Raw genomic sequence first — 24086 nt, forward strand, 5'->3', positions numbered from 1 at the left:
ATAATTCCAGCACATTGGGAGGCTGAGGTGGGCGGATCGCCTGAGATCAGAAGTTCAAGATCAGTGTGGCCAACATGGAGAAACCCCGCCTCTACTAAAAATACAAAAAATTAGCTGGGTGTGGCAGCGCATGCTTGTAATCCCAGCTATTTGGGAAGCTGAGGCAGGAGAATTGCTTGAATCCAGGAGGCAGAGGTTGCAGTGAGCTGAGATCATGCAGCTGCACGCCAGCCTGGGCGACAGAGCAAGACTCTGTTTCAAAAAAAAGAAAAGGTATTTTGATATAATTCTTCACTCGTATTTCAGTTCTGTGTTAAAATGTCTGCTGTGGAGGGAATCTGCACTTCGGAAAGCCCAGTCATTGATCATCAGGGCACAAAGTCCTCCAAATGTGTGCGCCAGAAAGTAGACGGCTCCTCCAATCACTTGGTGACCTTTACTGTGCTTCCTCTGGAAATTGGTCTTCAGAACATCAATTTCTCACTGGAGACTTCGTTTGGAAAAGAAATCTTAGTAAAATCATTACGAGTGGTGGTAAGAAAAGCATACTTCAATAACTTATGCCTAAATTATTGCAAAAAAGAGACACAGAAAGAGGGGGAAGGGGAAACAATAGTGTAAATTTAACAAAACATTAAGTATTAAGGAATCTGGGTGGAGGTTATTCTAGATTTTTTTGTACTATTCTTGCAATTTTTCTATACGTCTGAAATTGTGCTTAAAAATTTTTAATAAAACAATAACATTTGTCTTGTAGAAAATATAAAACACTGAAAAACGACAGATAAATAAAAATCATCAATAATTCCCATACCCAGAGATATCTAATTTTAACAATTGGTACAAGTCTTTTTTCGGTACACAGGTACAATTGATACACAGGCTTTTTTTTTTTCCCCCTTTAATACATTCAGAAAATGTGTCTTGAAATCTATGTGCCAGACATTATGCAAGGAACTGGAGATAAAACAATAAATAAGACATGGCCCTTGAATTTAAAGAACTTACGGTCTAGAAAACTTTCCATTGTATAAACAAATAAACAGGCCAAAAAAAGAAGAAAAGTGTCATTTGTTAAAGTACAGTTTACCCACAGTCTGTTAATTGTATTCGTTATTAACATTAATATTTTTATTTAAGTATGACTTACCAATTAAAAATAATAGTACTTTTTAAAGGATGAGATTCTTGCTAAGGGTCATATGGCCAGTTAACGACAGATTGGATTTCCTGGTTCTTCACTCTCTAAGTTCTGTTTTCAGCTATGAAATTCACTTCAGTAAACATGTACCGACTTATTCTGTGCAAAGCACATTCCCATGCATCCTTGCACTGTGGCTCCATGCAGACTCTGGAGCCAGGCTGCCTGGCCTTGAATCTTGGCTCTGTCACCTCCTAGCAGTGTGACAGTGTTACTTGATTTCCATGTGTGTCAGTCTCCTCATCTGTCAAATGGGAGTAATAACAGCACCAACCTCATAGAGGTTTTTAGGAGTTAAATGAGTTAATACATATAAAGCACTTAGAACAATTATCTGAGCTTATAAATAACTTCTTTTTAAGCATTTGCTCTGGTCAGTATGCAAATAGCCATCAAATCTTATTGCTGCTTATATCCATGTAAGTATTTATAGTATTTATACATAGTTTACCTTTTCCAAGAAAAATAATTTTTCAGTTTGAAAAGTAGTCCAGAAAAGTTGATCCAGGGAATTCAGGTTATATAAACTTAATTATGTTTTTAACTGAATGTTTTCTGCCTTTATTTTAGCCAGAAGGTGTCAAAAGGGAAAGCTATTCTGGTGTTACTTTGGATCCTAGGGGTATTTATGGTAGGCAAAATGATTTTTTATTTTGTATGTTATCTTTTGCTTTAGAAGTTAAAGTGTGTATGTAATGTAAAACACTATTTTCCAGAATGTGAATTGTCTAGAATCAAAAGTATCCACTTCTGTCTGGGGGCAGTGGCTCATGCTTGTAATTCTAGCACTTTGGGAGGCCGAGGTGGGTGGATCATTTGAGGTCATGAGTTTGAGACCAGCCTGGCCAACATAGTGAAACCCTGCCTCTACTAAAAATACAAAAATTAGCCGGACATGGTGGTGGGCGCCTGTGGTCCCAGCTATTTGAGAAGCTGAGGCAGGAGAATCCCCTGAACCTGGGAGGTGGAGGTTGCAGTGAGCTGAGATCATGCCACTGCACTCCAGCTTGGGCGACAGAGCGAGACTCTGTGTCAAAAAAAAAAAAAAAGGATCCACTTCTTAGATCACTATCTTTCTTGATAGCATTGTAGTACAACTACTATAATCTGAATGACTGAGACACAACAATAATAATTCCATTAATTTTGAATGCAAGGCCTCAAAATAGTAATAATTGCATGACTTCCCTTATATATTATTCATTATCTATCCATCACAATAATAATTTATAATATATTATTATTGAGCCAACAGTCCAAAGAACACCTAAGAAAGTCATTTACATAATTAACATGCATTATTTGAAAACATAATAATGCTGATTAATCACTTAACAAACCCATTCCTCATTGCTCCTGCTTCCCTACTTTTCCTTCAACTGAGATATTCCAAATCATCTCAAAGCTAGAATTCTGCAAACATTTGAGCACTTAAGGCCTAAATACATATACATGTATTTATGGAATTTAGGATGTGGCCATTCTTCTCTTTTCAACTAAAGAAGACAGATTACTGTAGTCCTTATTAAATGCTTACAATTTATCTTAATGTTGTATCAATAATTTTTGTTTTATTTCAATGATATAGCAATGGGGAAAAATTTACTTACAGATCATGATCACTATCGTCAGTGTCTTTCCTCTGGGAAAGCAAATAATTAATACCCTTTACACTTTAATTCAGCTGAGTATCATGAACTGAGGAGTGTTATTTCAGTAGAGTAGTAAAAAGAAAAATCCATCTATGTACATGTGTCCACATGCTTACTTGTTTCTCCAATTTTTCCTTCACACAGACCTCCTCCTAGCCTGCTCATTTTGAATGATCTATGGGTAGAGATATTACAAGTTTTGAGGGGTTTAGCCTCATGCAATTATATCAAGCCTCAAAAGCCACTGTGTCCTTGGCTTCTCTTTTTTTTTTTTTTTTCCACCACAGATGCTTCTTATACTGACATTATTGCAAACAATTTTCCAAAGTAGTCTTGTCTCACTCATCTAGGTGTGAACATCAAGACCACAGGATAGGAACAATCTTTTATCTGGGAATAAACCTCTGTAGAGAAAATCTGAGTTAAAAACAAAAATCTATGCCTCTTTCCAATCTTCTCATATGACTTTTTTCCCTTAACATTTTAGGAAACTTAGATTTAGGCAGCTTTCCTGATTTCTAGCGAGCTAAAAAGAGAAAAGATAAAAATTCTGTTCAGCTTATTTCAGATATTTTATTAAATACTTCTAATATATATATATATATATATATATTTTTTTTTTTTTTTTTTTTTGCCGGGTGGAGGGACAAGGTCTCGCTCTGTTGCCCAAGCTGGAGTGCAGTGGCGCCATGTCAGCTCACTGGAACCTCTACCTCCTGATTTCAAGCGATTCTCCTGCCTCAGCCTCTGGAGTAGCTGGGATTACAAGCACTCACCACTATGCCCGGCTAATTTTTATATTTTTAGTAGAGACAGCGTTTCACCATGTTGGCCAAGCTGGTCTGGAACTCCTTACTTCAAGTGATCCACCAGCCTTGACCTCCCAAAATGCTGGGACTACAGGCGTGGGCCACTGTGCCCGGCCTACTTCTAATATTTATATATTGAAATCGCTATACAAGTATGATACTTTACAGGGTTCAGTTAAAATTTTTAAAAACAACTAAAATGTATTTGGAAAAATAAATGGACAATAATGTTAAAGGAAATCTGAAAAAATATATCAATGAGGGAGAACAAACTGTATATAGTAATTAAAATTGTGTGACACCAGCTTAAAAAAAGACTAAACACAGAGAATCAATGCTTAAGACTAGCTCTAGTCTTTAGTTTCTGCTTTCTGTCCCTGATAAGCCCTTTTCTCCCAACTCTTCTCATATCTCAAATGCAGAGAGTTAAGTTTCTCACTCCCTCACTTCCTGACACACCATCCTCATTGGTTTAGGCAGGCCCCTCTCATTTTATTTTTTCCTACATCCCCAATCCCATTCCCATTCCCCTTCCTCCAAATGTACCCACTCAAATGTGTTTGCTATATACTTTTGAATAGAAAGGTAATGTTGTTTTGTATGTGTGTATCTTTTTAATATATGTATATGTAATATTGTGCTATAGATCCTATTCTATGTCTTAAGTTGTTACACTCAAGGCTTAGCTTTAAAGAAATATCTCTATTGTTATAGGTATACTTAATTCATTTTTCTTACGTAGAATTTCAAAACATGTTCCCTCACCATTTTATCCATCACTGTATATACAATATATTTCTCTTGAAAAATCCGTGTTAGCGTTTACCTGGACTGTATATCCAGGAGCTGGGTCAAAGGGTATATACATATTTAATGCCATTTAGTCCTGTCGTATTGCCCTTCAGAATGGTTATGCTTCCATTAGCAGTGCGTGAGGGTTCTCGTCTCTCCACAACCTCACCAACACTTGTCTCTCTAAAATGTGGCATTTTTAATGGGTATAAAGCAATATCTCATTGTTTTAATTTGGATTCTTCTGGTTACTAATGATTTTAAGCATTTCTTCACATACTTGTCCACTTGGGTTTCCCATCTGTCAATTGCCTATTCGTATCTTTTGCACGTTTTTAAATTTTCCATTTGGGTTATCTTTTTAAAATTTCTTCTTGATTTTATTTCTGATATACCTCTTTGAGCAACAACAAGCCTTCGTGGGTTTTGAAAAGGAATTCTTTCTGCTGATGTAGTCAAATCCATCATAATTTCATCTTATGGTTATATATTTTTGAGGTAATCTTTAAGAGGTCTTTCTGTACTCTTAGTTCACAAAGATATTGCTGGATATTTTATTCTGTTAATTTTATAGATTTGACTTTAAAATGTTTTAATCTGTCTGGAACCTGCCTTTTTATGTGATGTCTTGATGGGTCTTCTATTCGTGACCACAGACAAGGAGTAAAATTAACTTCTCTTAGTTTTAACTTTATTTTTAACCTTTTCCACCTGGTAGTAGAGTTGCCAATGGAATTGAAATAGTCAAGAGCATGTTTCAATGGAGAAAATGGTGAAGGAGCAAATCTAGATAATCTGAAGGCTATCTGTAATAAGTATCATATATTGAGCATGAATTGTATGCCAGTTTCTTTGTCTATATTATTTTATCCCACAAAAATCCTTTGAGGAAAATACTGTTAACTCCATTTAACTGATTAACAAATTGAGGCTAAGAAAGGTTGTATCTTGCCCAGTGCCACATACATAGTAAGGTGTTTTTGAACTTCATGCTCTTTCACTCAAACTGCAAACCTCTAAATGTCTTCACTGAGTTTTATTTTGATATATCCTCCGCATTTATCAAGGGTTAATGAGGAAAGAAGTTTTATGAGGAATGCTCCTGCATTTTTAGGAAAGCCACGTGGCTTGTCCATTACATTGTAAATGTGACTCACTTTTCTTTATCATCTTCCATATGCCAGGGTCTGTGCTAAGTGCTGGGACTACAGCTGGAATGAGAAATGATCCTTGCCCCCAAAGCGCTTTCTTTGCAGGACAATGGGAGGTGGATTCTCTTTGTGGTGACTAGTGTGGGCTCTGCAGCAAAACTTCCAGAGTTGAGATTGCAGCTCCACTTGTACTAGTTCTGGGACCTTGAACGCAACACTTTCTAAGCCTCAATTTCCTCATCTATAAAATTAAAATAATGAAAATAGACCTAACGTAGAGGATTGTTGTGAGAATCGAATGCAATAATTCATTTAAAGAGCTTAGTAGCATGCTTGGTACTCTATCAGTGGAATGATCAATGTTACCTTTTTTGGACATAAACCAGTGATTACAGTAGAAAAATTATCTGATACCATTATGCTAAAACTCTGTTGTTTTGCTCATAGATTAAAAAGTATCAAAACTAGACTGGGAAGGGAAGGTGGAAAGAATTTCAGGTCATACTTCCCTGTGGAGCTAATGTTCAATATATAGTTGATTAAGAAATTACATGTTAGTTATTCTTAGCTTTCAGTTCCAGGAACAGTTTTCTCTCTTTGGGCAAACTGGCATGCTATATTTTGCTGGTGAATAAGATTTATATAACCTACTTATTTCACATCTTATAATGACCAGGAAGCTCACAGCCAAATTTAATGCTTTGTTTAATAAGATTATACAAGCCTAGGATTTGATTAAAGTCCTTGATGATTGTTAACTTTCTTTTAAAATTTTAATAGTCTAATTATAAGTCTTTTATTTTGAAAAATTCTTTGAAAGTGATACATTGTAAATAATCTGCAAATAGTCTTCCCCTGGAAACTCTGTATAAATCCAAATTTTCTAAATTACAGGTACCATTAGCAGACGAAAGGAGTTCCCATACAGGATACCATTAGATTTGGTCCCCAAAACAGAAATCAAAAGGATTTTGAGTGTAAAAGGTAAATTAACAACGCCATTTTTAGTTCTCACTTCACTTGGTGCTTCAAACAAAAATCAAATATCCTCATGATTATTCTGTTTCTCCACTTCTGTGTTCAGTAGCACACACAGATCTACCTTTAGGAGTGCTCCACCCCTACCCACCCCCCACTTTCAAACCTTTGATCACTTTTCCCACTATCTTCTTCCAACTGCCTGATTTACATGGGGATTCATTCTCCTCCATTGGAGGGTAGGGACTGTCATTGGCTCAAAGATGTCTCCAAAATGGGGGTCCAGTTGCTTCTAGACTTAAAGAACTTTCCATGGTCTTAGTGGCCAGTCCTGCTCCAGAGAAGGCCTATGGCCTGCACATGGCCTAGAGAGAACAGCACTGCTCTGCTGAAGTACTGGTCCCAGAGGGGTTGTCTTAGTCCATTTATGCTGCCATAACAAAATAACAAAATTTATAAATAATACAAATTTATTTCTCACAGTTCGGGAGGCTGGGAAATCCAAGATCAAGGCACCAAGAGACTGGGTGTTTGGCAAGGGCCGCTGTCTGTTTCCATGAGGACATATGTTGCTGTATCCTCCTGTGGCAGAAAGTGGAAAGGCAAAAGGGCGAAAAGGGGTGAACAACTTCCTCACACCTCATCTATAAGATTATTAATCCCACTGATTAGGGCGGAGCCATCATAACCTAATCACCTCTCAAAAAGCCCCACCTTCTAAAACTATCACCTTGGTAATTAGGCTTCAGTATATGATTTTGGAGAGACATATACATTCAAACCATAGCGGGGGTTCTCCTCCCCTTGGATACATTTGCAGAAGTGATATTTGCACAAGTGACTAGGTTTTCCCTAGTCTCCAGGCTTTACAATTCCATAACATGTTACTGAATGATAGAATGTCCTGACTACATTTTATCTCAGATAAAACCCTAGAATCACAAAATGCTAGTACTGGAAAGGATCTTTTTGATCATGTGCAACCCTGTTGCTGGATCTAAAAGAAAGTGGCATGTCCAAGGTTGCACAGTGAGTTATAGACAGAGTCACATCAAGCACTCCCTGTTCAGGCTCTTTGCTTTGCTTCCTGGAAGGAATTGGTAAGTATGGTTTATGATGTCTAAAACTATCAGGTTGAATGACAACTAATTTGCCATGTTCTCTTGCAGCAATCAGTCCACTGTATTACATTACCTACCACCATATTTTAGTGATTTGTAAAGTCTTTATTTTTGTTTGTTTCTTTCATATTCATGTTCCTAATCAGATCTTTTTTTCTCACCCCATTTCTGAGAAGCAAGTCAACTGCCTAGATAAAAAGGGAATAACCATCTCTAGATGATTGTTCTTCTCTCTTGAGAACATACTGTTAGAAGTTAATAAAGGCTGGGCGCGGTGGCTCACGGCCGTAATCCCAGCACTTTGGGAGGCTGAGGCGGGTGGATCATGAGATCAGCAGATCGAGACCATCCTGGCGAACACGGTGAAACCCCATCTCTACTAAAAATACAAAAAATTAGCCGGGCGTGGTGGCAGGCGCCTGTAGTCCCAGCTACTCGGGAGGCTGAGGCAGGTGTATGGCATGAACCTGGGAGGCGGAGCTTGCAGTGGGTGGAGATCGGGCCACTGCACTCCAGTCTGGGAGACACAGCAAGCCTCCGTCTCAAAAAAACAAAAAAAAGAAAAGAAAAAGAAGTGAATAAAAAGCGGTGTGTCTACTTTGATCTTTTTTGTTTCAGGACTGCTTGTAGGTGAGATCTTGTCTGCAGTTCTAAGTCGGGAAGGCGTCAATATCCTAACCCACCTCCCCAAAGGGAGTGCAGAGGCGGAGCTAATGAGCGTTGTCCCAGTATACTATGTTTTTCACTACCTGGAAACAGGAAATCATTGGAATATTTTTCATTCCGACCCATTAATTGAAAAGCGGAACCTGAAGAAAAAATTAAAAGAAGGTAAAAAAATGTATTTCACATAAAAATTGGGTGATTTTAAACTAATATTTTTATTAAACTAATATTTAAGTTGTGAATTATAGAAAACTTTATAAGAGAATTTTAGCAAAAAAAAAAATCATGAGATGCACTCTACTATATAAATAAATATTATTTCTGTAGCATTTTGGCTTAACTTACCAAAATGCCTGGATGAGAGACAAGGCACCTGCATTCCAAACTACAGAACACTTCCTTCCTTTTTGAATGAGATCAGAATGTTCTACTTGATAATTCCCAATTCAGGCAATTCATATGCTTCCTTTGAGAAGTTCAATGCTGGCCACAGAGCATATGCTTGCTGCCCAACGCCAAAGGAAGCTTACCATTCTCAGGGGCTGATACAGTGTTTGTTGAGTAGAAAAGGAGGTCTGTGAAGCACTGTGTTCTTTTTCTTGTGCCTCTTAGGGATAGTGAGCATTATGTCCTACAGAAATGCTGACTATTCTTACAGCGTGTGGAAGGGTGGCAGTGCTAGCACTTGGTAAGTAGAAGATTTTAAATTGCATTTTCATATAGTGGTTAATTAACTAAAGAATAATAATCACAATGGAAACTCCATTCCTCGAGTTGCTCAGGCTAAAAGCCTCGTCATCCTTCACTCCTCTGTTTCTCTTACAATTCACATCTGATCCAGCAGATACAGATTCAAAATATATCCTGAATTTGACTACTTCTCACCAACGCCACCACACCATCCTGTTCCAGGACACCTTCCTCTCCCACCTGGATTCTTGCACTAGTCTCCCTTAGTCGTCTGGGTTCAGCCCTTGATCCTCAACACAGCAACTGAAGTGACCTTGTTAAAACGTATGTTAGATCATGCCACTCTGAACCATTTAGGAGCTTCCCATCTTACCCAGAGTAAAAACCAAAATTTTTATTGTGATTTACAAAAGCTCTATATGATCTGGCTCCACCTCATGTCTCCTCCTTTATCTCCTATACTCTCTTTCCCTCCAATTCAACCCCACTGGCCTTCCTCAAACATATCAGGCATGCTTCCACCTCAGGGCCTTTGCACTGTTTTCTCAGTCTGAAATACTCCTCCTTAGGTATCAGCATGACTGGCTCTCATATTTCCCTCAGGTCTTTACCAAATGTCACCTCAGGGAGGCCTCTGCTATATCATAATGTCTAAAATTGCAACCCACTCCCCTCCCAACACCTCATATCGTTTCTTTTCTCCTCAGTGTGATTACTAATGTACTTGCTTATTCCACTATTGAGTATCTCCCCCACTGGAAGGTAAGCTCCATGTGGGAAGTCCTAAGTATCCCTAGTGCCTGGTACCTACCTGGCACATAGTAGATGCTCAATAAGTATTTATTCAATGAAACATAACTTCCAAAATTCTGATGATTTAAGGGAAAGATAGTCTGAATTAATTAAGAGTCCATATGGCAGTCTATTTTCAAAAAATACTGGCTGGGCATGGTGGCTCACGCCTGTAATCCCAGCACTTTGGGAGGCCAAGGCAGGCAGACCATGAGGTCAAGAGATCGAGATCATCCTGGCCAACATGGTGAAACCTCGTCTCTACTAAAAATACAAAAATTAGCTGGGCATAGTGGCAAGTGCCTGTAGTCCCAGCTACTCAGGAGGCTGAGGCAGGAGAATCGCTTAAACCCAGGAGGCGAGGGTTACAGTGAGCTGAGATCACACCACTGCACTACAGCCCAGGTGACAGAATGAGACTCTGTCTCAAAAAAAAAAAAACGAAGTAACCATCGTGCTATGACAAAATATTTAATAAAAGTGGTGTGCCAGCTGCTGTCACCCAGGCTGGAGTGCAGTGGCCCGGATCTCAGCTCACTGCAAGCTCCGCCTCCTGGGTTTACGCCATTCTCCTGCCTCAGCCTCCTGAGTAGCTGGGACTACAGGTGCCCACCACCTCGCCCGGCTAGTTTTTTTTTTTGTATTTTTTTTTTAGTAGAGACGGGGTTTCACCATATTAGCCAGGATGGTCTCGATCTCCTGACCTCATGATCCACCCGTCTCGGCCTCCCAAAGTGCTGGGATTACAGGCTTGAGCCACCGCACTCGGCCTGTAGGTTCTATATTAAATGTATTTAAGGAGTTTACAACCTAGAATACTTTAATTTTATATTTTTTTCTTTTCTTTTTTTTTTTTCGAGACAGAGTCTTGCTCTGTCCCCAGGCTGGAGTGCAGTGGCACAATCTCAGCTCACTACAACCTCCGCCTCCCGGGTTTGAGCGATTCTCCTGGCTCAGCCTCCTGAGAGCTGGGATTACAGGCGTGCACCATCATGCCTGGCTAATTTTTGTATTTTTAATAGAGATGGGGTTTCACCACGTTGGCCAGGAAGGTCTCGATCTCCTGACCTCGTGATCCACCCACCTCAGCCTCCCAAAGTGCTGGGATTACAGTCATGAGCCACCGCACCTGGCCAATTTTTTTTCTTTAGCTACTGAAATTTCCCAGAATTTTATCTTTGGCCCTCTTATTTTCTGTAATCTCTCCTGGTATAATCTCATTTTTGCCCATGACTTCCATAACATCTAGGCCAATGGCCTCCTAATCAATGTTTCAAGGCCTAACTCCTTTCCTAAGAAGGTAGGAAATGTCTAGATCCACATTTCTAGGTTTCCAGGAGCCAAAGGTTCTTCAAGCACAATATGTGTCAATTTCATTATTTTCTCCCTCAAATACACTTCTCTGTTTCTTTTTTTTTTTTTTTTTTTTTTTTTTTTTTTTTTAGAGACGGAGTTTCGCTCTTGTTGCCCAGGCTAGAGTGCAATGGTGCGATCTCAGCTCACCGCAACCTCTGCCTCCCAAGTTCAAGCAATTCTCCTGCCTCAGTCTCCCGAGTAGCTGGGATTACAGGCATGCACCACCATGCCTGCCTAATTTTGTATTTAGTAGAGACGGGGTTTCTCTATGTTGAGGCTGGTCTCAAACTCCTGACCTCAGGTGATCCACCCACCTTGGCCTCCCAAAGTGCTGGGATTACAGGTGTGAGCCACCGCGCCCGGCTCTGTTTCTTTACTCAGTGCACAACAATACCCTGCCCTTTGTCCCCCGTTAATCAAGTCAGAATCGTCAGTTGGTTTTTGATTCCTTCCTTTCCTTTTGGCTTTATCTCTGATCAGCTACCAAGTTCCATAGATTATACCTTAGAATTAGGCCTGACCTTGTGTGGGTGACACACTTTAAAAGACACACAGGGCCAGGTACAGTGGCTCACACCTATAATTCTAGCACTTTGGGAGGCTGAAGCAGGAGGGTGGCTTGAGCACAGGAGTTCAAGACCAGCCTGAGTAACATAAGGAGACCTTGTCTTTAATAAAACATTAAAAATATAAAAAAATAAAATAAAAGGCTCATAGACCCCTGCAGCACACCAACCAAAGGATAACCCAGGATGCAGGAGTGGGAGTGAGTGTCAATGAAGACTGGAAACTGACATAGCAGGACCTGGGATATAGATGCCTGGAGAGCAGAAAGCCCCACAGGAAGGTGCAACAGCCTCTCAGTAAACTCTTAGAGGCTTTCAAGAGTTTGGGGCAAGACTGAAACATAGACCCAACTCCGTAAGCTCCTTGAAAGAAATAATAGACATAGAAGAAAATGTCCAGCACCTAAATACCCTCAAACTTTTCTTGAGAAATATAAAGAAGATTTTTTAAAGTGCAAATATCATTCATATTAACAAAACCCTAAATTGATGACTATGAACATTTTTTGTATTCGCCTTTGAAAAAAAAAATTATGGATATTGAAGTTTTCTCTCTAACTACAAGCCTTCATCTTATTTCTGTTTCTTTCCCCCAAGGGCATTCACTATCATGAGTTTATGCATCTTTCCATAACATTTTAAATATTTTATATTATATATATATACATGAAATCATATAGATGTAACTTAACTCCAGTTTGGCTGCTCACTGCTCAGATGCCAAACTCGAGACTAGGATTGGTGGGAGGAAAACCAGGTTAATTCAAAAGCCAGCAACCTGAGGAGATGCAGACTAGAGTCATGAAACTATCCCAAATGCCCTAGGCTGGCCAGAGGGATTTTAAAGGGGAAGGGACTTGGAAAACTATGTGCAGGAGTTAGCTACATGCAGGTCAGCATGTCTTGTTCTGATTATTATCTTGAGTAATGGGCCATCTAGTGGTCAGCTAGACTGGAACAGGTTTGTAGATTAACTGCTCAGTGTTTTTCTTCTTTAGGGGACATTTCACAACCTTGATTTTTATCTCATGGCTGGTTCCTGGAATTCTTTTTTTTTTTTTTTTTTTTTTTGAGGCGGTGTCTCGCTCTGTCGCCCGGACTGGAGTGCAGTGGCCGGATCTCAGCTCACTGCAAGCTCCGCCTCCCGGGTTCACGCCATTCTCCTGCCTCAGCCTCCCGAGCAGCTGGGACTACAGGAGCCCGCCACCTCGCCCGGCTAGTTTTTTGTATTTTTAGTAGAGACGGGGTTTCACCGTGTTAGCCAGGATGGTCTCGATCTCCTGACCTCGTGATCCGCCCGTCTCGGCCTCCCAAAGTGCTGGGATTACAGGCTTGAGCCACCGCGCCCGGCTGGTTCCTGGAATTCTTAAGCAAGCACTGTTTAAGAAAGTTAAGCATGGTAAAAGAAAGAATGGTTACTTGCTTCCAAAATGAAGTGACGGCTTCACAGTCCCTTTTTGTATTTCTAAATGATTATAACTAGTTTACCTATCATTCTGTAACTTATCTTTTTCTTTTAATACTTTTTATTTTAGATATAGTAGTATAAGTAAATATAACTCACTCCTTTTCATTGCCATGCAGCATTTTATTTTACAAATACATCACATAGTATATATTCTTTATCCATTCGTATCTTGACAAACAACCATTTCCAAATTTTAATATTACAAACAATGTGATAACGAACATCTTCATATGTCTCTTTGCGCACATGTGTGAGAGTTTCTCTAGAGTATATCCCAGGAGATAGAATTGCTGGAACATAAGGAATGCATATTTACAGTTTTATCAGATTTTGCCAGATTTCTCTCCAAGATGACTAAAAAATTCTTTTCTACTCTAAATGTTTAGTCCCAGACCCTATTGTAAAACATGAGGAACTAAACTAGACCATATTAAGAACTTATAGAGGTAGCCTAGGGTCTGGAACAAAAGCAAATCAAATAGCCTACTTATTTCCTCCAAGTCACACTTAAAATTTGAATTTCAGGGCAGTCTCCAAGGGACAGGTCAGTGGGAAGAGGAGAATGCAAAAAGCTAGAGAAGTTGTATTTGCTTTACCTTTAGGGAAGAGCTGTCCAGACCCCCACTCTTTAAGGACTCTAGGGCCGAGACACCCAAGAGTACCAAAGAGAAAGAGAGATAAGAGTAAGAGCTTATAAAAGCCGGGCACAGTGGCTCACACCTATAATCCCAGCACTTTGGGAGGCTGAGGCGGGTGGATCACCTGAGGTCAGGAGTTCGAGATCAGCCTAGCCAACATGGTGAAACCCCATCTCTACTAAAAATACAAAAATTAGCTGGGCCGTGGTGGCACGTGCCTGTAGTCCCACCTACTTAGGAGGCTGAGGCAGGAGAATCACTTGAACCTGGGAGGCGGAAGTTGCAGGGAGCCAAGATTGTGCCATTACACTCCAGCCTGGGCAATAGAGCGAGAGTCCGTCTGAAGAAAAAAAAGAAGAGAGAGTAAGAGCTTATACCTATTGAATACTTACTATAATCCAGAACTATTTTAAGTATGTTCATATATTTAATCTTTATAATTGATCCCAAAGGGTGAGTTCATTGTTTCTATTTATTGCCATTGCCTTTTTTCAAATATGTAACTAAAGTACGGGGAGGGTATATCATGGGCCAAATAGACAAGTGGAGAGGCAGCCTGGCTGTATAGACAAGTGGAGAGGCAGCCTGGCTGTATAGATAAGTGGAGAGGCAGCCTGGCTGTATAGACAAGTGGAGAGGCAGCCTGGCTGTATAGACAAGTGGAGAGGCAGCCTGGCTGTATAGACAAGTGAGAGGCAGCCTGGCTGTATAGACAACTGGAGAGGCAGCCTGGCTGTATAGACAAGTGGAGAGGCAGCCTGGCTGTATAGACAAGTGGAGAGGCAGCCTGGCTGTATAGACAAGTGGAGAGGCAGCCTGGCTGTATAGACAAGTGGAGAGGCAGCCTGGCTGTATAGACAAGTGGAGAGGCAGCCTGGCTGTATAGACAAGTGGAGAGGCAGCCTGGCTGTATAGACAAGTGGAGAGGCAGCCTGGCTGTATAGACAAGTGGAGAGGCAGCCTGGCTGTATAGATAAGTGGAGAGGCAGCCTGGCCGCATAACGGCACTCATATACCTTTCTAGCCTGCTAAAAGAAGAGAGACTTCCAAAAGCCAAAATCCCAAGAGAGACCCAATATAAAATGTTGGCCAATCTTTGAAAATGTGACTGTCCTTGAACCTGAGCAATCCATAGAAGTATTTCTCCTCCTTGAGAGCAGTGTAAGGGGATTAAAAAGAGAGGAGTCCTCAATTCTTACCCCCTAAAAGTCAATAGAATAGAAAATAAGTTTCTAATGTTTTTAGAGAAATAATTAGGAAAAGGCCCCTAGTTGTGGAGGGGCTAGTTCCAATTAATATCAAAACAATAATTTTAAAAATAATTAAAGCAATTAGAGCAAAGACTGAGAACAACCTAAATGTCTACAGAAAGGGAAATGGCTTAAATAGCTTTGGTGCATCTGTACCAAAATACTATAATTTAATGTATAAAATCACTTGTAAAAGAACGAGGAAATTTTATGTATTAATCTAGATCTCTAAGGCATAATACTAAATAGAAAAGAAGGCAAGTACAGGATAATGTAAACATTCTCCCACTATTTTGGTGTGGTTGGGATGGAAAGGTAGATGGAAAGGCTATATTGTTGTACCTACTATTTGGAAGAATGTACAAGAAACAATGGTCATCTTCTGTTGGGAGGTGGAGGGAGACAGGGACTGCTAGAAGGGAACTTTTCATTATATATCCCTTTGTGCTTTTGGGTTTTTTTCATTTTTTTGGAAAAGGTCTCTGTCACTCAGGCTGGATGCAGTGGCACAATCTCAGTTTACTGCAGCCTCTACCTCTTAGGCTCAAGTAATCCTCTCACCTTAGCCTCCCAAGTAGCTGAGACTATAGGTGCATGCCACCACGTCTGTCTAATGTTTTGCATTTTTTGTAGAGATAAGGTCTCACTGTGATACCCAGGTTCACTTTTGGATTTTTGAATCATGTGAGAGTTTTACCTCTTTAAAAATGCTTAAAAATGGCCGGGCGCGGTGGCTCAAGCCTGTAATCCCAGCACTTTGGGAGGCCGAGACGGGTGGATCACGAGGTCAGGAGATCGAGACCATCCTGGCTAACACGGTGAAACCCCGTCTCTACCAAAAAATACAAAAAGCTAGCCGGGCGAGGTGGCGGGCGCCTGTGGTCCCAGCTACTCGGGAGGCTGAGGCAGGAGAATGGCGTAAACCTGGGAGGCGGAGCTTGCAGTGAGCTGAGATCCGGCCACTGCACTCCAGCCTGGGCAACTGAGCGAGACTCCGTCTCAAAAAAAAAAAATTAAAAATTAAAAATAAAAAATAAAAAATAAAAAATAAAAATGCTTAAAATACATTTTAAAAATGAAAATGAAAAAGAAACACAAATGTTTTAAGTGAGGGGAAGTGGGAGAGCGAGTAAAGTGGTCTGAGTCTCAGACATCTGAGGCCCTGGGGAATGGGGACTCCTGGGCAACTGAGTGAAGAGATGTTATGGGGGGATGAGCCCAATCCTCTCTGATACTCTTCGATGGGTATTAGTAGAGACTTGAATTTGCTTTTTGACTAAGTAATAATGATTATTAAAGTTTCCTGTGGGGTAGTAAGTTCTGTGTCAATGGCAGCACTCAAAGACAAGTGAGATAAACACTCCAGGGATATTGGGAAAGGGGACTTGGGGGCTCAGATAGGAATTTAGATTCCATGGCATGTACAGATTTTATAATCTAGAATTATATTATTTTCATGCCTCATGTTCATGGGTCAATGCCTTGACTCAAAAACTATTTATTTTATCTCTGTTATCTTTAACTTTAGAGTGTAATTCTTTTATCAGGAATCAATTTTTAGCTTGTGTGCTAGCTAACAATGTTGTAATCACAGAAGATGTGCTGTTCACATTTGTTTACCGAATGTTTTGGAGGTATTCCAAAAATCTTCCCTTCCTTTGTAAAATGGTAACTTACTTTGGAATTGTGTGTTTTAAAATGTTATTTTCTTGTAAAGAATAAAGTTGTATAAACTAATTGAAAGCCAAAAGGGATTCCGTGTTCTAAATATTTATTTATTTTATTTTGTCTTAAAGGTTAACAGCTTTTGCTTTAAGAGTACTTGGACAAGTACATAAATATGTAGAGCAGAACCAAAATTCAATATGTAATTCTTTATTGTGGCTGGTTGAGAATTATCAATTAGATAATGGATCTTTCAAGGAAAATTCACAGTATCAACCAATAAAATTACAGGTAAGGAAACCAAATGCAAAAATTGGCAATAGTTTTATTTACAGTTTGAGTTTTATTCTCATCCGATTATGGGAGGATGAAGAAGAAGAAGGAAAAAAAATGTAATTCTACAAGAAATTCCTTTTGTGAACAAGCAAAAAATACAAAGGTCTTTCCATAATATCTGAAGTGAAGCGATCTTCAGACAGTTCACTAGAGATCAGAGAAGTGATATCTTAGACCTCTCATTTAACAGGGTGGAGGGAGATGGGCAAGTGAAAGCACTCAAGTGAGATAGACCCGGGGCTTATTGAGAAATGAGAAGCAGGAAGGGAAAAAGTGGGAGATAAGGCTTAAAACACAGAGTAGAGGCCAGGCGCGATGGCTCACACCTGTAATTCCAGCACTTTGGGAGGCCAAGACGGGGGATCATGAGGTCAGGAGTTCAAAACCAGCCTGACCAATATGGTGAAACCCCATCTCTACTAAAAATACAAAAATTAGCTGGGCGTGGTGGTGCGCGCCTGTAGTAGCAGCTACTCAGAAGGCTGAGGCCAGAGGATAGCTTGAACCGGGGAGATGGAGGTTGCAGTGAGCCGAGATCACGCCATCGCACTCCAAACTGGGTGACAGAGTGAGACTCCATCTCAAAAACAAAACAAACAAAAAAACCCACAGAGTAGAACTAGGTCATTACACTTTAAAGACACCATTTCACTCTCCTTTTAAAACATTGCTTCTTTTTAGGGTACCTTGCCTGTTGAAGCCCGAGAGAACAGCTTATATCTTACAGCCTTTGCTGTGATTGGAATTAGAAAGGCTTTTGATATATGCCCCCTGATGGTAAGCAAGAGTTTTCTTTCTCTCACACCCATCATCTATTTCTGTAACATATACTGGAGCGGCCACCCATCAGAAGACCTTTAGTTTCAAAAGCATCCTTCTTTCCAATTACTTGAAAATAACTTACACTCCAGAATTGAAAGATTTCAGAACAATGATAGGTATTAGAAACCACCTAGTCCAACCTACTCATCGACAGTTGAGAAAGCTGAGGACTGTAAGGTGAATTCAGTTGCCCAGTGTCACAGGCTAATAAATTGTAGAGCTGGGTGTAAAACTGATAGCTGGAACTGTGATGGGAGAATGATCCAGTGCCCCCAGCTTCTCTGTCTTATCTTTGCGAAATCCTGCTTTATATATGTTACTGTTGTCCTATAGTGAAAGCACTCTGAATTGTACAAGTACTGAGGATACACAACAGCAAATGCGTATCCTCCAAATCCTTCCAAACAACATTTGCTTGGAAACGGGAGAAAAGTGATGAGCCACCTAAGTGAATCAACATAGAATATTTCCAAGGTTGACATGGAAAATCTCACCAAGTGGATTTGCAAAACTGGAATCACAAAACAAAACCATTTGTTTTCAGTTTGTTTCAAAAGCTTAACAAGACAAAATAATCAATGAAGACTAGTTCCCAGGGGCCTAGAGGACCAGTTGGCACCTAGTGGCCACATGGGTGAGAGATGCATGTGGAGCTGGGAGAGAAGGAGCCAGGCAGGATGTTAGCAGCATTGCAGTTGGCTTTCTCCTGGCCCACTTGTCCAACACAACTATTTTGGTGGTGTCGGGACTGGTGATCGAGACTATTTACCCAGGCATTCTTAGGATCTAAAAGTATTTTGGCCGTTTGGATTTCTTTCTGCTACTTATTTTATTTTTTTTAAGTATAACTCCTCTTGAACCTGTGTGCCTGTTGCAACTACGCTGAGAGGGAACGATAAAAGTTGTGTCTATGGGCCGGGCGCGGTGGCTCACGCCTGTAATCCCAGCACTTTGGGAGGCCGAGGTGGGTGGATCACAAGGTCAGCAGATCGAGACCATCCTGGCGAACACGATGAAACCCCGTCTCTACTAAAAATACAAAAAACTAGCTGGGCGAGGTGGCGGGCTCCTGTAGTCCCAGCTACTCGAGAGGCTGAGGCAGGAGAATGGCGTGAACCCGGGAGGCGGAGCTTGCAGTGAGCCGAGATCGGGCCACTGCACTCCAGCCTGGGCGACAGCGAGACTTCCTCTCAAAAAAAAAAAAAACTTATGTCTATGCTTGGTGGCTTTTCTTCCTGGAGACTAGGTCTGGTGGTGTAATCAGAAACTAAAGGCACAAAACCTCTAAAAGGAAGGTGAGAATTCAGAGGCAAAAAGCTTAACCTGATTTGGACAACCTCATTGTCCCTTCCAAGATTATGCTCTGCTCCTTCTCTCGGAGGGATTTGCTTCACTGAGAAGCCATCCGTTTCCATTAGGTCAGTCCTCTTTTCACCCCCATCTTCCTTGCTCCAGGATAGTGGGATCTGAGGGTAGTTCATATCACTTGATAGGTGGTTGCTTGACATAGAAACTGAAGTATCTTCTCTTGTTTCCAGAAAATCAACACAGCTCTAATTAAAGCTGACACCTTTCTGCTTGAAAATACACTGCCAGCCCAGAGCACCTTTACATTGGCCATTTCTGCCTATGCTCTTTCCCTGGGAGATAAAACTCACCCACAGTTTCGTTCAATTGTTTCAGCTTTGAAGAGAGAAGCTTTGGTTAAAGGTATAACTTGTTCCATAAATTTATTCAGTGAGCATTCACTAAGACATAAAGTCTGCTAAATCTGGGAAGTGGGTAGTGACATGCAAACTTGAGTAAGATGCAATTCCTGTCCTCAAGGAACAAACCATCACAATACAATGTAATGTGTGCTGTTATTCATTCATTCATTCATGCATTCATTCAGCAAGCATTTATTCTTTTTTTTAAGACAGGTTCTCGCTCTGTCACCCAGGCTGGAATACAGTGACATGATCGTGGCTCACTGCAGCCTCTATCTCCTGGGCTGAAGTGATCCTGCCACCTCAGCCTGCCAAGTAGCTGGGACTACAGGTGCACACCACTGAGCCCAGTTATTTTTTTCTATTTTGCAGATACGCGTCTCACTATGTTTCCCGGGATGATCTCAAATGCCTGGGCTCAAGCACTCCTGCTGCCTTGGCCTTCCAAAGTGCTAGGATCACAGGCATGAGCCACCACACCTGTCCTCTGTTTATTCCTTTATTCAATAAATATGCATTGAGTATCCTATGGACACCTCCTATATATCTGGCACTATTCCAGTCTCTGGGAATAAAGGAATAAACAAAACAGGCTCCCCAAAATCCAGGCTGTCATGAAACTTAAATTCTAACTGGGAAGACACAAACATGATAAATAAGTAAAGCTTTATGAATAGGTGGTGATGGCTGATATGAAGAAAAATAAAGCAGGGAAAGGAGACAAGGTGAGAGGATGGGTTGTAATTTCAGACAAGCTGACTGGGCTTAAGTTTCACTGAGAGGATGGTGTTTGAGTCAAGACCTGAAAGGAGGTGAAGAAGCAAGTCCTGTGGCTGTCTAGAAGGGTATACCTGGTGGAGAACAGCACGTGCAAATGCCCTGAGGCATGGGCATGCCTGGTGCTCCAAGAATGGCAAGGAGGCCAGTGTGACTGCAGAGGAGTGAGAAGAGGAGTAAGAAGTGAGGTCAGGGAAGGAAAAGGTGAGGGAACAAGGGAAGGTCATCTGAGGCATTAGAGAGACTCTTCAGGGCTTCTGTAAACAGTTGTGCAGTGGACAAAGCACCTAAGCAATCAAGTGAATCGAGGCTGAAATCCAGCCTGTGCTCCACTCCCCTGCCCACGTACCCTAGTTTAGGGCTGCTTCCACTGAGAGCAAGGAGTGCTCATGTCTTATCCACAGCAATGTGCCATGGGGACCAGAAGGAGCCCTAGAACTTTAATTTCAGCTTTGAGAGTGAAAAGGGGAGCCACTGGGGGATTTTAAGCAAAGGAGTGCATGACCTGGCTTATATTTTACCAGGTTTGTTATAAAAGTATGTGTTTGGTTTTGAAAAATAAAGATACTGCTTCCTATAGGTTGAGAGACAAAAAATAGAAAGAGAGTAGCAGTGATTATTGGCATGACTGAGCACTTTGGAGTCCTCTTCTATCTAAGGTTTTCTAGAAGTTTTATAAATCTTACTGAGGTTTATGACCATTTACAAAATATGATTTGTGTCATCATTTTAAAATTACTATATTTTAACATATGCCTCAAAACCACTTGTATGATACTTCAAAAATAACACAAAAGAAATGTCTTGGGTATTGTGAGATATGGATCATAAAATCATAGAATTTAAGAGCTAGAAGGGAACTTAATAATCCAAGAATTGTTCCAGTTGGGTTTCTTTAAAATCCTAAACTCAACTCTTCATTTTAAATACAGCAAATCCGAGACTCTGAAAGGAAGGGTCAATATCACTTTCAAGGTCATGCAAATAATGTAGTTACGAATTATAAACATATACATCAAAATTTTTACTAACCTTCAAATATGATTTCCAAATATACATTACTTTAAAAAAAATAGTTTGTTCCAAAAAGGATTTGAGGTTTACAGGTTTAAATAACAAATATAATTTACAGCCTAATTTATGAAAAGTGCTGCATGTGTGAAATGGTCTTGAGTGCTTTAAATTGGAAAGAAATAATCAAAGACTGAACTAAGGCTTTAGGTGTAATCTCATAATTTCCAAGATGTAAATTTTTCTATCAGGGAAAAAGGTTCTCCAGTTTACTTTTTAGTGTCAGTAATAATAATAATAATAATCCCTTATATATGCATGGTGCTTCCTAGTTTGCAACATCTTTTAATTTAGTATTTCATTTGAGTTTCACTGCATAGAAGAAAGTGTTATCTGTACTACAGGTATTAGGAAACTGAGTCACACAGAACTAAAGGAATTTGCCCAATGTGACATGGTAAGTTAGTAACGAAAGAAAGACTAGAAGCTGGGTCTACTGATTCCCAGTTTACTGTACTTTCCACTCTACTAAACTTCCCCTTCCTACTACATGTGTACTATGTTGATTTTAAAATACAGATTGAGGCCGGGTGCAGTGGCTTATGCCTGTAATCCCAGTACTTTGGGAGGCCAAGGTAGGAGGGTTGCTTGAGCCCAGGAGTTTGAGACCAGGCTGGGTAACATAACCGGGCATGGTGGCACATCCCTATAGTCCCAGCCACTCAGGAAGCTGAGGTGGGAGCAGCACTGAGCCCAAGAGATGGAGGCTGCAGTGAGCTACAATTACACCACTGCACTCCAGCCTGGGTGACAGCAAGATCCTGTCTCAAAACACACACACACACAAAAACGAAAAACAGGTTGAGTATTCTTTATCTGAACTGCTTGGGACCAGAACTATTTCAGATTTCAGATTTTTTTTTTTTCAGATTTTGGAACATTTACATATATAAAATGATATTTCTTGGGGATGGGACTCAAGTCTAAACATGAAATTCATTTATGTTTCATATATACCTTCCTTTACACACAGCTTGAAAGTAATTTTACACAGTATTGTCAATAATTTTGTGCATGAAACAAAGTTTTGACTGTATTTTGATTGTGACCTGTCACATGAGGTCAGGGATGAAATTACCTCCCTGTGGCATCATGTCAGAGCTCAAAAACTTTCAGATTTGGGAGGCATTTCATATTTCAGATTTTCAGATTAGGGATGCTCAATGTGTAAAGACAAGTAGCACCACATTAAGGGATCTCTCTTTGCATTGGTCATCTTCAGGAAGTTCCTCTAACAAGAAAAAGTAAGTAGCTTCTAGAAACTGGAAGGCCATAATACACCTGGTAGAATTATTATGTCAAATTCACATTTTTAATCATATTAATGAATGTGATTTGTTGGTGTTCAGGTAATCCACCCATTTATCGTTTTTGGAAAGACAATCTTCAACATAAAGACAGCTCTGTACCTAACACTGGTACAGCACGTATGGTAGAAACAACTGCCTATGCTTTACTCACCAGTCTGAACTTGAAAGACATAAATTATGTTAACCCAATCATCAAATGGCTATCAGAAGAGCAGAGATATGGAGGTGGCTTTTATTCAACCCAGGTAACATTTCTTTGTCTTGTTTCATCTTCCTGTAGACATTTTTATTTTCTCCCACACCACGCTCATCTGGCCTCCATGGCTTTGTCCACCAAATGAGCATGCAATAGATACGAATAATGTCTAGAATTGAAGGACCCCTAGAGGTTATCTATGTCAACACTCTTATTATATAGAAGAGGAAATTAGCTCAGGGAGTTTCACTCAGGGAATTCATGGCAGAGCCAGAATCAGAACTCATGTCTCCTGACTTTAAGCCCAGTACCTCCTTCATTATTCTAAATCACCATGAAAGGCTAGTAAGGTTATTAGCAATTATATCATATCCTATGTAATAAATAGTGGTTGCCATGTAGACAAAGGTACTGATGCTCCTTCTCCACAATGAAATAAATAAAAAGTGAGAGAAATACTGATTGTTATATGTTAATCTATCTAGCTATTTAATGTAAACTCGTTTGAGTATGTATTTTTATTACAACCAATTATTATGTAGTTGTATAATAAATGTTTATATTCAAAGTTTAAATTGAATGCTAATGTCTTCCCTGTTGCCTGGATGTTTAGATAATGATGGAGTGTGTATGTTTATATACATAAAATTTAGATGTAGAGAGGGCCTTCAGTATTAATTTACTGACCATCTAATGTGTTTTATCTTGGGTACAATGATAGGGCTAGCAGAAAAGAGTGCCCTATTGATTAGCATTTGCCCCCTAGATATAGGCGGAGGGAATGGCCACATTGTTTAACATCTCTGATCTAGTCATGTTGCTCAGTTTTATAGATGAGAAAGATGAGGTCCAGAAAGATAAAGTTTATTCATTTATTCCTTCAACAAATATTTATGTACCTACTAAATGCAATGGATATTGCCTTAGTCCATTGTGTGTTGCTATAACAGAAAATGACACACTGGATAATTGATATTGGACAGAAATTTATTAGCTCATGATTCTGGGTCCTAGGAAGTCCAAGATCAGGGGGCTGCACCTGATGAAGGCATTCTTGTTGCATTATTCCA

At 40.1% G+C, this 24086-nt stretch overlaps 1 protein-coding gene across 2 annotated transcripts in view; it reads left to right on the forward strand.

Moving 5' to 3' along the window:
- C5 (complement C5) overlaps positions 1-24086 on the forward strand; it is a 101885-nt gene that overhangs the window by 53980 nt on the left and 23819 nt on the right. For both annotated transcript variants that reach the window (XM_033237614.1, XM_033237615.1), the window contains 9 exons: positions 307-534; positions 1772-1832; positions 6500-6589; positions 8323-8535; positions 8983-9058; positions 16927-17086; positions 17813-17908; positions 19492-19663; positions 22860-23065. In XM_033237614.1, the coding sequence (XP_033093505.1) occupies positions 307-534; positions 1772-1832; positions 6500-6589; positions 8323-8535; positions 8983-9058; positions 16927-17086; positions 17813-17908; positions 19492-19663; positions 22860-23065 (1302 nt within the window). The remainder of the gene's footprint in view (positions 1-306; positions 535-1771; positions 1833-6499; positions 6590-8322; positions 8536-8982; positions 9059-16926; positions 17087-17812; positions 17909-19491; positions 19664-22859; positions 23066-24086) is intronic.

The sequence above is a fragment of the Trachypithecus francoisi genome, unplaced genomic scaffold, assembly GCF_009764315.1.
Source record: "Trachypithecus francoisi isolate TF-2019V2 unplaced genomic scaffold, Tfra_2.0 Lachesis_group16, whole genome shotgun sequence".
Taxonomy (NCBI): Eukaryota; Metazoa; Chordata; class Mammalia; order Primates; family Cercopithecidae; genus Trachypithecus; species Trachypithecus francoisi.